The sequence below is a fragment of the Cuculus canorus genome, chromosome 2 (assembly GCF_017976375.1).
Source record: "Cuculus canorus isolate bCucCan1 chromosome 2, bCucCan1.pri, whole genome shotgun sequence".
NCBI classification, from domain to species: Eukaryota; Metazoa; Chordata; class Aves; order Cuculiformes; family Cuculidae; genus Cuculus; species Cuculus canorus.
The window spans coordinates 13,554,492-13,570,732 of record NC_071402.1 but is presented as its reverse complement, the minus strand read 5'-3'; the positions used below and the strand labels follow the sequence as shown (position 1 = coordinate 13,570,732).

General features: G+C 39.9%; 1 protein-coding gene across 2 annotated transcripts in view; it reads left to right on the top strand.

Annotated features, from left to right (window-relative positions):
* Nucleotides 1-16,241, top strand: part of FER1L6 (fer-1 like family member 6) — an 89,384-nt gene that overhangs the window by 55,666 nt on the left and 17,477 nt on the right. The window contains exons 21-33 of one of the 2 annotated variants that reach the window (XM_054060680.1): nt 225-359; nt 913-1,062; nt 4,253-4,363; nt 6,468-6,629; nt 7,773-7,956; nt 8,150-8,334; nt 9,533-9,655; nt 9,787-9,826; nt 11,677-11,789; nt 12,876-13,007; nt 14,048-14,199; nt 14,887-14,995; nt 15,187-15,314. In XM_054060680.1, coding sequence (XP_053916655.1) covers nt 225-359; nt 913-1,062; nt 4,253-4,363; nt 6,468-6,629; nt 7,773-7,956; nt 8,150-8,334; nt 9,533-9,655; nt 9,787-9,826; nt 11,677-11,789; nt 12,876-13,007; nt 14,048-14,199; nt 14,887-14,995; nt 15,187-15,314 — 1,724 coding nt within the window. Of the gene's footprint in view, nt 1-224; nt 360-912; nt 1,063-4,252; nt 4,364-6,467; nt 6,630-7,772; nt 7,957-8,149; nt 8,335-9,532; nt 9,656-9,786; nt 9,827-11,673; nt 11,790-12,875; nt 13,008-14,047; nt 14,200-14,886; nt 14,996-15,186; nt 15,315-16,241 lie in introns of both variants that reach the window. The other variant, XM_054060681.1, reaches the window with a different exon arrangement.

The following is a 16,241-nucleotide window of genomic DNA, read 5'->3' as shown; positions in this document are numbered from 1 at the left end:
ACCCCCATCAGGGGTCTGGAGAAACTGGAGATACCATCCTCAAGGCAAAATAATCATATGCTCCAGGTTGGGAACAACTGCTGAAAAATGCAGAGTATCAAGACAGGGGGTCATTCAGGTTGTGGGAAAGGATGTGGACAGCATGTCAGCACGTCCTACTGAAAGGCTTCCAACCAAGCTGTTGATTAGCTGTAGCTAAATAAACATTTTCTCTCTTTCATTAGATCATTTCTCAAACATTATCCCCTACCTGGAATCAGATGCTGCTTTTCAACAGCATTGTGCTGCATGGTGACAGAGAGGAAATTGCTGAGTTCCCGCCGGAGATCGTCATTGAGCTGTATGATGATGATGCAGTGGTAAACTCAAATTCCTTCTTACTAAAAATGGGCTCTTATATCTTTCTGTTACTGTGAAAGCAAAACTGTGTCACTTGACTAGACAACAAAAGGATGACCTTACTGAATGGACCTCAGTGTTACAGTAGCTTGCAGTTTAACATCTGAAAACAACCTTGAGAATCGCTTTATATCTTTGCAAAGCTATGGCCTTTTTTCCCTCCAAAGTAAATCTTGTTCCCATAGACTGGCTTAGAGAAATCAGAAGCATCTTCCCCCCACCTCCCCTGCTCACAGCTCTGAATATTGTATCTAAGTCTAGGGGGATACAGATTTATCTCTCACCATAAAAACTCTGACACTATCTCATTCATTGACTACAGATCTCTGAAACTTCAGATGCTCTGAAGAGGTAATAAGCACTCAGCTCCTCCATTTCACAGCTGCCTTCCATTTTCCCTTGCTGTTACTTCAGGAGAAGGGTTTTTTTCATGGTTGGTAATCTCTTTTCACAGGCTCCCATAACACCTGTGAAACTCAAATGCATTTGACACTTATATTTTCTCTTATTTAGGGTAAAGCAGAATATATTGGGTCTACAGTGGCTGCCCCTGTGGTGAGACTAGCTGATCAAAACTATGAACCACCTAAACTTGCTTACCACCCTGTGTATTGTGGAAATCTTTCTGGAGGAGACCTTCTTGCTACATTTGAACTTCTGGAGGTAAACTAGACTTTCTAGACGATTAGATTTCTACACTCTGGCCTCAGAAAAGCAGCTATGGTATAGAGGAGCATCTCACTCTTGAATTAGTGGAAATTGCAACTGGACCAAGATCATTTTACTGTTGGACCCGCAATCTGTTACTCTCTCCACCCTGCCAGGGGCCACTGCCCATGCACACACCATCACCAGCCCTTTGCACGATCTGACCCTCACTCAGCTGTCGCTTGCCTTGCCCTAAACCGGGCTATGGTCTGAGAAACAGACGCTCTGCCACTGCAATGACCTGCTCTTTGGAGCAGCACATGGCTCTGACTCTATCAGCCTCAAAACTCTCAGTATAACTTTCTGTCTTAGGAAAAGGGAAGAGGTGAGTAGTAAGAATTGAATTAGGGAGCCTGGGTTTTCAGGTACCCCTAACATACAGAAATGTTACACGTGTTTTCAACTGTAATACAAAAGGCAAATTCAGCGCACCCCTGGGGCTAGCTCAGCTAATGCATCATCAACATGTATCGTGCCTGCAATTTCAGGGAATTTCAGTGGAATTTGCAGACCCATCAGTTACAGGAAACCTCTCTGCTGAAAACTTGTAACAATTTATCCTGAAATATGAAATGGCAAAAATGTGAAACTCTGTGACACACTTTAGCAATTTTCCCAGGATAAAACAGACTTTTAATCATGATGGGCTGATTACGTTCTCAGTAAAAGCCTGAAATACAGGGGAGGATCATATCTTTGTTATGTTGGGTACCTGGGGATAGAGTCTAGTACCTTAGACATAGTTTTCCCACTTTTCCCTTGAAATCCACTTTTTGGTGAACAAAGAGAGCATTCCTTTTTGTTTCGCCATCTTTTGGAACAAACGGAACAGCACTGCTTCTGGGATATATCAAAACAGACCCTTAAGACTCTTCCCTAGAGAGTTGTCAAAAAATGTAAGTAAAGACCCTGCAGTCCTTATTTTCATGCTCAGCATTATTCTCCTTAGTGAATCTCTCTCAAGCATCTCAAATGGCAGATAAGAGCAATAGAGGCATTAAAGACATTTTTAGGAAAAGATATATATAAATATATGCCAGACTTCAAAGAACTCCCGGAGCTGCTGTGCCTGTGGCTTTCTGATGGTGGTCTCTGTGAGGATGAAAACACAAAGACACCTAGGATTCTTGTATGAAATTCTGCAAAATCTGATAAATGAATTGCTTTGGATTTTTACTGATGGAAGGCAGTAAATATGTGCATATGAGTTAATGCTGTTAACTATGTGAATACTCACATATGCTGCAGGCACTATGCTAGAAGATACATTTTCCCTACCTATCTTCCTTCACCTACAAGGACCTATGGAGCACATCCTTTCTCCCTTATGCTAATCAAACTCCCACACAACTGTACATAGCTGCAGATAGATTACAAACAGATGGTCTAGTTAAAAGAAGCAAAAGACTTCAATTTACAGGTCCTTTGAGAGCTGCATCTCAGATGGCTTCACCTTTCAAAAGCAACAAGTTAGATTAGGAACACTGAAGCACTCCAGAAGCTGTGTTTCTTTTCTTCAGAAGCCATACATACAATAGATTTTAGGAACTGTACTTCATGCGAAAGCCAAGGAGAGCTCTGTCTGTAGGCTATTAGCTCACCTGTTAATTCTGTGTTCCTACACAGAATCACAGCTTGAGTTTCTGATGGGAGAATATCACGTCCTAGCTTCAACTGAAGTAGTAACTTGCTAAATCAGGCCAGCCTTCAGATGTGCCCTGCACAGACTGAGGAGGTCATAGACATACTGTCAAAAATCAGGAAGAGATTGTGAAATGCAGTCAGGGAGCTTTCCCACAGAAGGTGAATCAAGCAGGCAGTAGAGCCTGGAGCACTGTAAGAGGCAAAGAGATGGTCAAGTATCGCATCTGCAGAAGAGTGTGTTCTCCTCCCATCCACCTGGCACAAGGCAGTTGTGAATGCCCAAATAAACTCCTGAACTTAGGGTAGGCTTATGTGCAATCACATGCAAAGGACATAAGTCAAGGGAGGTGATTCTACTCCTCTATTCCTCTCTTGTGAGACCTCATCTGGAATACTATGTCCAATTCTGGAATCCTCAGCATTAAGAAGGATATGGAGCTGTTGGGATGGGTCCATAGGAGGGCTACAAAGATGATCGGAGGCCTGGAGCACCTTCCCTATGAGGACAGGCCGAGAGAGTTAGGCTTGTTCAGCCTGGAGAAGAGAAGGCTTAGAGGAGATCTTATAGTGACCTTCCAGTACCTGAAGGGGGCCTACAGGAAAGCTGGAGAGGGGTTATTCATAAAGGCTTGTGGGGACAGGACCAGGGGGAATGGGTATAAACTGGGGAGGGGCAGATTTAGACTGGACATTAGGAAGAATTTCTTCACCATGAGATTGGTGAGACACTGGAACAGGCTGTCCAGGGAAGCTGTGGCTGCCCCATCCCTGGAGGTGTTCAGGGCCAGGTTGGGTGGGGCCTTGGGCAGCCTGATTTAGTGGGATGTCCCTGCCTATAGCAGGGGGGTTGGAACTAGATGATCTTTAAGGTCCCTTCCAACCCAAACTATTCCATCATTCTATAAGTGCTGCCTGCTGCAAGATTTTAGTAACTGCACACTGAAGACCCAGCACTAATGCTGGAGATGATTTGCAAGTTCTTTAATGCTGACAGCATGCAATAATGCAGGATCGCTTTTTCATAGTAGCCGAAGAACACTATAACTGCCTGGCAAGTGGGCAATTTAGCTGATGTCCAACAGCCTTTGTAAATTAAAATCAGATCTAGAATTTTTCTGTGAAAATCTCCTAAGAAGTTTTGCATAGGATTTTAATTAAATAGAATTACTGTGCTTTCCATTTTTAATAAATAGAATTACCATGCTTCAGTACATGCACATCTTCAGAGTGAACTATGTCCTGCTAGGACAAAGAAGACTTTTTTTCAAAAGGTGCATAAGGCATATCTATTGAGTACTCTTCCTGCCAAGTATTTTATCATCACAGCATGATATATAGATATCCAGGTCACATTCCTCTGATAGCACAACCTGTCTGTTCTGCAACAGGTCTTGTAAAACTGCATTAAATTCATGAGTTCTATGTACCATTCACAAATACTTCTGATACTGGTATTATTCTTCAAAAAACCAGCCTAAGTTATGACTGCTTAATTTTTCAGATTCCTGAGTCAGATCCAGAGAGACTTCCCCCACTGGATCCACCAGATTTTGGCCAGATTTACCCAGTCCCAGCCAATATCCGACCTGTTTTAAGCAAGTACAGAGTGGAGGTGAGTTTCTTAAAATATTTCCATTTCCAGGTCACCTCTCCTTTTTTTCTCTCTCTGAATTGTAGCAATAAGAGGTGATGATTTTAAAACCCTGATCAATAGGAATCATGTTAAAATAAGATATGGATACCAAAATGTACATGGTAAGCTCAGATCAGATTGATTCTCTGAGGCTGGACATGCGAGGCAGTGCTTCCACCTAAGGTCAGCAGGAGACCTCAGGAGAGCTTGCAGCTACCTCCCCAGAGGTGAAGTTCTGCATCAGTCATCTCCCAGGCTTTTTCTGGGTCCCAAACTTCTGTGTTGGCTGTGTACAAATTTGCACCTTCTCCCCCATGCTCTTTTGCACCTGTGAACTGTCAACATTAGGGCCCAAAGTCCCCTTATGTTAGAAAGCAGAGAAGTGTGGCAGCTTTTCATGTCAGTGTAATGCCTGCAGGCTGCCCAGTCTCACTACTCCCTGCCACTCAACCCTCAGCCTTCACACCAGCTGCTTATTTGCCCATTTCGCTGTGCCAGGTCAGACCCTGCTTGCACAGTGTGGTGTCCTTTCCCCAGAAATACCCATTCAGCAGCCCAGAAGCACCTCCAGTTTTGCCTTCAAAGGTCAAGCAGTTGAACTATTGAAAAGGAGGGAAAAATTGTTAGCTCTGCTGTATCATTTACTTAAACTCCTGTTCTCTGTACATAAGAAAGAAGTTTTGTTACCAGAATTTCTTTTGTACCAAACCCTGCAAGGTAAATAAAGCTATGAACTACTCTGCTGATGCTAGAGGGACAATTTAATCCTTAAACTTAAGTGTTCCTCTAAGTATTATGCTATGATGGCCTTCCCACTGCCCATGCAGTATGATTGCTTTGTGCTGCACATATGTTTTCTATACTACACTGCTGTGATATTAATCCCAATTAGCTTTCAGACATCCAGCCCAGAAGCAACCTTGCTGTAGGCTTCTTGTTTCAAGAGCTAAGCAGAGCAATCACCCACCCAGAGTAATTCAGATCTTAAATGGATTAAATTGTGTTTTGGCAGTGCATGTCTGTCTCCCTTGGTTCTGGAAGGAGCCCAGGACTACTCCACTCCTCCCTCTGATACCTTGGGCACCTAAAAGTCAGGGAAATTGCATCCAGATCTAGGCAGCTAAACTGCTGTGAGAACAGGTTTATGGTTGAAGTGCGTGTACATATACTGAACCATGAACTCTGGAGGACATCCAGCAAGGAAATGACACAGAATAAATATAACACAATTATATTTGTTAAGATATTGTAACTTATATCTCACATTGGTGAAAAAGGCCACGGAGCCATTGTGACTACAGAAGTGTGCCCTGCTTTTAACCAGGAACCTCTGGCAACACAGCAGGATCTCATTGATTCTCATGCCCGTCAAAGACCCTTGCTACCCCCTGACTCACACAAATCCTCAGTCCTGTCAGCATTCAAGTTGTCCGCAAAGCCCTCCATGCTCCCTTTTCTTCCCAGTCTTCATTTCAGGTTCATAAGACTCACAACTTCTCTCACTGACCATAATGTAACTATATCTTTCACTGTCCCAGCCCTTTCCTTCAGGGTCCCCCAGTATGTGTTATATAAAGCCCCTTTTTCCACTGCAGACTCCTATTTTACAGACCCAGTCTCATTCTGGTCCGCCAGACCAGGGGCATGGTTCTTTCTTTGAAGAAAACTGCTTGGAGGGATTTTGCCACCCATTGCACACCTGAAGGTTAGCTCAACGGGCAAACTTCTACTTACAGCTCTGTTTGTATGGGATTTGTTTGCCCCTTCAACAGGTCTGACACTTTAAATAAACCAAGCCCCTGTTATTCAGATAAATTATCCTGCTGAAAAGACAACTTTTGCAAACGTGATTATTATGGCTTGCTGTTGGAAATAACTCCTTGATAACAGTTGGATGTTATTAATTACTGTAACTTCCAACATTAATCTTCATGGTTATTCGATATCAGATTTAATTTGTTTGATTTTTTTTCTGGGAGTTCTGCATTTCCAAAGGGATATGAGGTGGTAGGATCCTAGCAGAAGCTTCCCCCAGACTGTGAGGTGTCTGCCGGATACCAGTGTTTCTCTCTGCCCACTACAGGTCCTGTTCTGGGGTGTTCGAGAGCTGAAGAAAGTCCAGCTCCTCTCTGTAGATCGCCCTCAAGTTCTCATTGAATGTGCGGGAAAAGGAGTGAAGTCCTCTGTCATCCAGAGCTACAAGAAAAACCCCAATTTCAGTGGCCTTGCAGACTGGTTTGAAGTGGTGTGTACAACGTACTGTTCCTTGCTTGTCCATTCTCTGGTTAGGCAAAGTGTTAATTGATAATTTCCTTTCTTTCTTGTCAAATAATTTCCTCTAATCAAATACTAAGGAACATCAGTTCTCATGTAAAAGCTACTGATTTGAAAAGGATATAAAAAATTCTCCTACAACTGTATGATAAAATAAGATGCTTCTCATGTTGTGTCCCAAGTACATGAGGAAATATTTTACAATCAGATTTTTACTAATAGGATGTAATTTGTTGGCAGATAATGGATATATTTAGTAGTTTTTTTCCTTCTCCTTTCCCATTTTGCAGGATAGAGCTCAGTTTACTTTCTTTCAGTTATTTTAATTTTCTTTTGTATGTTACTGGGCTATTGATCATTTCTGGCTCCTGAGCTCTGAACCTTTTCATATTGTAACACTTGCGGTTATGGACTGGAAATTTAATTATCGCCTGTTGGCTGGGTTATAAGAACTAGCTAGTAGTTTCAGTGGACAAAGGTCAATATCAGAAAAAACCAGTCTGTTTGATTTGCTCTAGCTGCTAGCACCAAGAGAGAAGTTTTTTGTTTATAAGGCAAAAGGATTTCAAAAAAATCACTTGGACACTGAATTATGGTTTCTGCAGAATTTTTAGCTTCCATTGTGTGTCACATGTCCAAAGAGCCTTTTTCTCTTTCGTAATTCATCCTAGAAGGCATGTAAACACTCAATGTGCACATATCATGGTTGGGCAAATTGAGGCAGATAGGGTTAGTAGCATTCAACAAAACAACAGTGGCATAAGACTCACAACTTCCAGCACAGTGTTCATTCCATCTGAATGTTCCCTATTTTTCCAGGTTACTCCAACAACAGACATCATATGCTTGTATATGACAGCATGGGACTCAACTCAGTAGCACAGTCCATATGGTCCACTCTGTATTCTTAAGTACAAGGCTTTCTCCAGATTTTGCAGAAAACTGTGGATAGAACTGTATTGCCTATACTGAATGTATTTTGTGTATTGAGTACGTTAATAGCTGGAGAGAAAAAGAGAGAGATGAGTAACAGTCTTACTACTGTGCACAACAAATACTCTATACATATTCTATATTCTTTAGTAACTCTCATGCTGCTGTTCTCATCCACCAGGAGCTGCCTGAAAATGAACTTCTGCACCCACCACTAAGCATCTGTGTTGTCGACTGGAGAGCATTTGGAAGGAGCACTCTTGTTGGAACACACACCATCAACTGCCTTAAGCAATTCTTATGTAAGACCCAGTCGGGTCCTCAAGCTGCACCAAACAGACTAGACATTGTAGAAACTGAGAAAGGTAAATGCCCAATCCTGACCCTAAATAAAAAGACAAAGGAACTGTTCAGAAGCTAGGCATGTACTTTGAGTATGTGCTTTATTGTGTTAAATGTAGGGTCAAACTCCTAATGATATGGTCATTTGATGATCACCAAATAGGATGATAGCTTTCCTAGTAAAATCTTACCTGACTTGAAAAGTTTCAATTTCAGCTTCAACTGAGTCATCCCAGCATACTGAGTTATCCCAAGAAGAAACATTTTTAGCTGATCACATTTATGCTGATGTGGAGCAGGGTAAATGTACAGTAGTAGAACCAGACCCATATCTCACAACGCTTCCTGACCCTGAACCAGAGCACTTTGCCTCTGATCCAGGGAAAGAGAGAAAACAGAAGGTGCGTATAGCTGAAGCTGCCTGGTAACTTTCTGTTGTGGTCCTGTAGACTTCAATTCTTCCTTGTAAAGCGATAACCTCTTACCTAAATCAGCATTAGAATTTCTGGGTACCGATTTAACATCCACACTATCTTGCTGGTCCTTGAGAGAACTAATCAGCAATGCTGCTTTGACCCCATGTGATTTCATCTCTTCCTATTCCTCTTTCTATTGTACACATTATTTTTTTTGTTCAGGTGCATGTGCTCCTCCTTTCTATGTAGTTTCTCCCATCAAAATCACTCTACTAAAAGCAATAAAAGCAGAGGACACAGGACTGAGTTTCATTTCAGAAGCTGTTTCTGCAGTACATTAAGTGTGTTTCTTTAACCTTTGATGTCTCAGTGGTCAAACGTTCCCAGCATCCTGCACAATTATGAAGTCAAAGAAACTGCAGGGATGTTCCCTAGATATAACCAGTCTGGATCTTTCATCAGTTACAGAACATATTTAATGTACAACAGCAAAGTACAGTAAAAAATGATTCCTAGGGGTAAACCATAATTTGACTGTCTGTGTTATATTAATTATCATTCCCATCTTTCTATTTGTATCTTTCCCCCCCCCCCCCCCCCCCCCCCGCCAAACTGAAAACTCCTTGTAAGGGTGTAGGAGGATGAAAAACTCCATTTAACAATGGCCAATTCTTCTTGAGCAAGAGTGACATAAGATTTGCCTCAGGAACAGGTGATCATCAGGATCAGATTTTAGCTTTTTGTGAGAAGAAATCAGCTGAACTGCAGCAATTGTTGGGACTCCTTCTTCCAGGAAGCAATAAAGTAATAGTGGGAGTTCTTAAAACATTCGCAGACTTAAGCGGGAGAAGCCAACATGTATTTGACTGTTCAAGTCCATTAAAACATCTTTACCTGTTCCTCTGTGTAGATTTTCTTGTTGCACAAGTTGCTCTTATAGCAATGTCTCAAATATTCAAAATTTTAGCATCATCAGTAGGTAACATAGAGGTAACTTCAGTAATATGATGATCATGATGAAGTGTCTTGAAATAGAAGACAGAGACACTAATTCATATTCCATTTTATTTAGCTCTTGGAGGTTGAAATTTTTCAGTGTACATCTTTTGATGTTTGAGGTCATGAGTCGGGTGATTAGTTTTAATTTTAGAGTGTAACAACGTTTTTCCCCATGCATTGGTAGGATATGAAAAAATCCATCCGACGGTCAACAAAGAGGAAAAAAAGAACAATTGCAGATGAATCAGCTGAAAATGTTATTGACTGGTGGTCAAAATACTATGCTTCTGTACTCAAAATGCAAAAGGTAAGTCGCCCTGTATGCCCAAAGCTCTCATGGATGAGCAATGTCATAAAAGTAGATTTACTGCTGAATGATTCCTTTTCAGTATTGCATTCATAATGAGGAGTTTGTACATCATCTTTTTCTTTTGAAAGGTAAAAGGAATTCTTTCCAGTGAGGGAAAATCTGAAGACAGTAAGTAAATTAATTACATTTTCTATTATTTTGTGCTACTAATACTTTGCTTCTCTACCATTTTACTGTCAACTATTAATAACTGATGACAGAGTTCTGCTGGTAAGAGGGGTCCTTTCCTTACAGCTAACCAAAGGGTGGGTAGGTTGAAACTTAACAGGCAGTGTTCCATTAACGTGAGTTTCCTGTCATTGAAATCTCTTGCACAAAAATTCATAAAATCTAAGTTCTAAATGATAGAAGATGGAGATCATTCTAATTTTAGGTGCATTTATAGCAGGTTCAGAAAAAGAAGCTTCTCTCAATTTTGAATTCAATTCAGGTTCAATGATATAGGAACAAATTTTGCTAGAAGACTCCATGGTTACGTGTCTTACTTTCCTTGCTGAAAAGCTTTGTGTCTAGCTCAGGTTGAAGTGGAAAATATTTTGCACAAAGATCTAAAGGAATTGGACGAAAATAAGCTGTAAGTATTCATTTGTGTATGCATACATATGTATGTCCCCATACATGTGTACTCCATGGCTTAACAGGTTCCTCTAGAAGTGAAGCTCTAGAAATTTTTTCTTACAAATGTGATTGCTTGAGCAGACTGGGAAAGAAAACAAACCTTTGCTGCTTACACAGAGCTGCTGTTCAGAATTAAACTATAGCATCTTTCCATCCCAAGGCTGACAGCACTTCACTGGTGATTGAGGCAATTTCCATTTTAAGGAAGGTGTTAGGATTGCTCTGAAAGGAAGAGGCGCCTAAATGTCAGATGGTACCATTCTGGAAGTAGCTGATGATGTTTCAGTGATCATCAGAGCTGCTGAGAGATGAGGTGGAAATCGGTTTCTTAGTGGAACTCACTTGTCCAGATGGAAGAAATATTTAGATAGAAAATGGTCTATGAAGCCATGATGTTCACTTGAAATTAGATATTTATTTGATATTGTGACATCCACTCACATACTACTCAGGCAGTTGTGGCGTATTGTCTTTGACTGATTGCTTCAGATCTTGTAAGTTCTCTTCTGATAGCTTTTGTTATATATTTTAACCTATAATGATGAGCATTATACATACAGGACAGCAGTGATATAATATATACTTATATGTATTTAATATTTAGTTATATCAAACACATTAACTTCTGAAAAAATTAAAGTGAACTCACAGTAGTTTGAATCAATGACCTACCTTTGGACTTGATGATCTTAAAGACTTTTTCCAACTTAAATGATTCTATTATTCTATTGAAATCCAGACTTCAGCTGAAGAAATGATCCATCTCAGTGCTGCTTTGCAGTGCTTAACCCCTATTTATCAGGAAGTCTTCTCTCAGTCTCTGGAGACTGGCTTGAGGATGGTCAGATCCCTCCTCCCATCTTTCATACTTCTAGGCTTTCACAAGGTGAGATGAACCTTGTTTTGTGACACCTTTGAGCAGAGAAGGACTAGGATCACCTGATACTGGAAGTTACAGTAAGCTTAAATAGTGGCTTCCAGTTTTGAATAAACCTTTTTTACATGACAGACATTAAGATTCATTAGTTTACATCTGGGAGGACTCAGAGAGGAAGGAAAAAGGCATTCTGGGAGATGACCAGCAGGGAAGAAGTGATAACAGGACATCATCATACCTGATCCACAAAGCTCATCATGAAGATGTTAGCCACAGAGAGGATAAAATGCCACCTCCTTGCTTAGGAGAGCAGTGGGAAAAGAGTAGGCCCTATGTGTAGTAGTAGAAGAAAGAACGGAGAAAGAGCGAGGGAGAATCTTCAAAATGTATTTTGCATTCTTGTCTGAAACATTTGACATGCTTTGCTCATCAAAACCTGCGCAATGTCATGAAATCTCAGCAGATCAGAATTCTGACCACATTGCATTGATCATAGAAGAGGAGCCAGATAAAAAGAAGAAGGATAAGACATTAAAAAAGAAACAGAAAGAAATTCCAAACCTAGCAACACTGCAGGTAAGAGAGAAATGAAATAAGGCTTAAGTTTAAGGCCATTATCCACCATCTCCCCAGTGCTTGACATCAGAGGCTAAGTTTAGCAATGCTTTCTTTGCATTTATTTCAGATAGCTTGAAATGAATAAAGCACAAAAATGAGAAATGAGAAATGCAGGAGGGTGGATCTGTCCTGCCTGGCCTTAGACCTTCAATTTACCAGTACAGACACACTCAGAGAGGCTTAAGTGAAAATTCAGTTTTGTTGCTCATCTGTAAAATACTGAATATGGAAACTCCAAATTTCATGTTGGAAATATTACAGCTTACTAAGTATGACTTTAAAAAGAGTATGGAAAGCATTGCTGCAATTGCTAGTGCATCCTCCTGATGGGAAGGAAATATGCAGCTCACGTTAGGTTCGATTGCATAATGATAGAAGGAATTAGAAGAAAACTTTGTGCATCATGCAAAATAACTGGAGAGATGAGGAGGTTTGTAAAGATTAGGACTGCTTGGATTAGACTGTAGTTGAATAAAGGGGAATTTGAAACTGCTGTTTCCATTTTTTAAGAGAAGGCACTGGCCTAGGCCCTTCTATTTGACACTGAATAACACCTGATAAATTACAGGGGAGAGCGTTGAAAAAACTCTGTCTTTTTAAAAATGATTTGGTCTTTTAATCAATCCTAAAGCTCTGCCCCCACAGCACTTTATTATTGTCTGCTTTACTTTTATGTTCTGACATATTAACATAACAGAATGAGTCAGTACATCAGAGACACTGCAGAGAAGAAGGAGAAGCAGAGAGCAGCACATCCACACTGTTTTTCACCCAAGCCAGTGCTTACAAATGTTCATTCTGGCCCTTCTAGAGCCACTTCTACCTGCCACCTTAACATATTATTCCAGTACTTGGAAAGGATTTGGTGTTCCTGTTTTAAGTGGAGAATTACCTTTTTATCCTCAAGGACTTTAACAAAACTTTGGTTTCATTAAAATCTGGATTTTGAGTCAAAATGTATTTCTAGTTATCTTGTAATAAAAGAAACTGTTATAAATATATTCACTGCACCACACGAAGGAAAGCATTCTCCTGTTTTCAAAGATTTATGAAGGAGACTTGGAGAGTGAATTTAATAACTTTGAGGACTGGGTGAAAACTTTCCAGCTCCTAAGAGGAAAATCTAATGACGAAGTTCATGCTGACTCTGAAGACAGAATAATAGGAAAATTTAAGGTGAGATTTGATGTTGATTAAATGGGTAATGATGTTGATTAAATGGCTAATAATTTAAAGAGTTTATGTTTTCATGCATATTTCAGGTATACTAAAGGTGAAAGAAAAAGACACTGACAGCCTGGTGTCCTGTACTGGACCTAGAGTCATATTTTCCCTTTCCCATCATATGATAGATGAAAGCAACATTCAGCACCAGGTGTTCAATATTGGTTTGAAACAAGGAAAATTTTTCCAAGAATAAATACAAAAAAGTTTTGGGAAGAAAAAAGGGAAGTAAAGATATATTGCATTGTCCAACTTCTGCTCATGTAACTTTATTACTGCACTGCCAGTTACAGCACCTTACGTATAATTTTCAGTAATTTAAATAGAGGCCTTTACAGTTACTCCAGTTGGAAACAACTGTACATCTTGATACAGGGCACCATTAAGCACTATGAAAACATAATTCAAGGCATGAATAATGTTAGTAGGATTTCAAGCATTTTGTAGTGTATAGGAATTGATTAAAGTCATTGATACCTCAATTAGTTTGCAATGCAAATTTCTGTTCAACTAACTTGCTAGTTGCTTGCAGGCAGTATGAGCTACTCCACAGCTTGAGTCTATATTGATTTGAGAGCTGTATGGTGACTGCAAAAATACAGTTAGATTCCAGTCACACTATGGTGAAACTAACCCAGAGGAATTATCAATTTGCAAATATACAGTTAAGAGCAAAATATTATTTATACAATATTAACATCAAGAAAACTAGATTTAAAACACCTGCAGGTGTTAGTCCTTTAAACAACAAAACAGAGAGAGCTAAGAGCATGCAAGTACTTCTCGTAATCATTGAGATGTGATGATAGTACAAGGCTATAGAGTAAAGACATTTTAAAAGATGATGCTTAGTGCACTGAATCTTGTGTTCCTTTCAGTGGTATCACAAAATGTGTTTATGTATATGTATGTGCTGGAGCACAGGCTGCATGAATGATATTTTGTTTGCATTCAAAGAGCTGGTTTTGTACTGCACTTGTTCTGTTTTTGAGGGAGATAAAAGACAGTGTATTACCAGGGCTCCTTCTGCATATACCCAAGTCCTGAGGATGGCAGCTTGCTGGATGGAGGGCAGCTCCGCATCCTGCAAGGGATACCACCAAACCACTCCGTCAAAGTCCTCATCAGGGTTTATATTGTGGCAGTAAGTAGACAGATGTTTTTCTAGTCTTGGGCATTTCTTTTCAACTCGGTTGACCTCCAATATCTTTGCAGTGAAGCTTCTGAAAAATCCTCATTCATGTGGTAGAGTTTTTTTGGTCATATTTCAGACAATGTTTCATGTTGCAGAAATGGGTGTTCAGAGTAGAAAATGTTACATATTCCTCATGATGAATCACAAGACTGTAGAATCACTTTACTTGTTCAAACTGAAAGGGCTAAAGATGTCAACATAATATCAACAACCTGTTATAGCCACATTATGCTAATACAGCCAGTTTTAATCAATAGAGTTGTTTTAAATTGACACATATTTAAACCAAACTTCATTTAGAGAGAAATGGGAGGATATGTTTTGAGAGTTGTGATTTACATGTAAATGAAATGTTAGGTGTTGTGAATAAGTTATGAGGTGGAGAAAGGCAGAAATGCAGAGGGAAAAATGATGAGAGAAAGCAGAGTATGAGAAGTAAAAGGGGCAGAAAGAGCTTTTATTTCAGAGAAATAAGAGAGTTATAGGTGATCTGAGAGGGGAAGAATGGCATGCAAAGACATAATGGCTGACAAAACAGAAGACAAGAATAGGAAGAGGGTGATTTATTTCCTGAATATAAAGACTTCGCAAGCTATCTCATAATACAGTCTGAAGAGATGTTTTGCACTGTTCAAGGATCTGCACCAATATTTTTGGGAAAGCTTTCCTGAATCCTACATGCACTTGTGCAGCCAGCTTCTTCCTCAGCACCACCTTTCCAGCTCACCTTTTTTCCATCTTAATGGTAGGAAAGCATTTACATCTGCCCCATCTTTGCAAACTCTCTTCTCCTCCAGATCAACTATTCCCGCATGGAAATCTAAATGCCAGATTTTATATTACATGAGGCAAGCAAAGCCCCTGTACTTCCAGAACACCCAGGAATGAGCAGGAAACACACAGTCCTGTGTTGTGACCATGCTTCCTTCCTAACAGGCGTTTAACCTCAGCCCAGCTGATCCAGATGGGAAGTCAGATCCCTACATTGTGCTGAGACTGGGGAACACAGAAATTAAAGACAGGGAAAACTACATCCCCAAGCAGCTAAACCCAGTATTTGGAAGGTCAGTGAAGGCTTATTTTCTTATGCGGGGCTGATTTCTGCTTTATCATTTTCCACCATTTTTGTGGTTAGTATTACAAAGTGTTTGTTATATGCTGATTTCTGCCTGTTTGGAAGTTTTGTAATTCTACTGTTTAAAATACTGAGAATTGGTGTCATCCTGTATGATTATAAATTATTTCTTTTTCATACATGTCAAAGCAAATCAGTCTGTGAGAGGTTTCACAAAATGATGCATGAGAGGAAATGAGACAACAAATGATCTTGTCTGTGCAAATTAATGCAACTGTTGACTCTAAAGTAAAATAAATAGCGGTTTCACAATCTTTGCTGCTATTTCAGGTTGAATAGAATGCCAAACGCATCTCATAATTTTAAGGCTAGGACAATAAACTTAGGTTTTTGAACTCACACAGCCTCCTGAAAGGAGAAGTCAGTGACTAGCTGTCAGTAGACATCAACTTTGTATTATCAAAGCTTTATACGAATTTATGTTGTTAATGCTAATAGCTGTGATTTTCTTTTGCCAGTAACTCTTCCTGTTTTAACAGGGTTGAAAACGTTTTTATTTGGGATGGAATTAATCTAAGAACATTAAGATGGAGAAACTATACTACATTGGACAGAAAGCTCCCCAGGCCAGGGTTCTGTCTGCAAAAGCAGAAACCTAAAGAAAGGAAAATATAATGAGAAAAGACAAGAACAGAGTGGTCCCTCTATAACATCTCACCTCAGTTTCTGTTATTTAAGCTTTTCCTTAGGAGAGGTTGCAAGTGAACCATCATTATGATAAACTATAAAGCACAGCCATTACAGATGCAAATAGATGGAATGGGAACTAGCCAGTGTGTTTGCTTTAGCAAAGATTAGAAATGGACTGTTCGTTTGGACAGTCCTTGCTCTTTCTGCCAGTAGCAACACTGGGGTG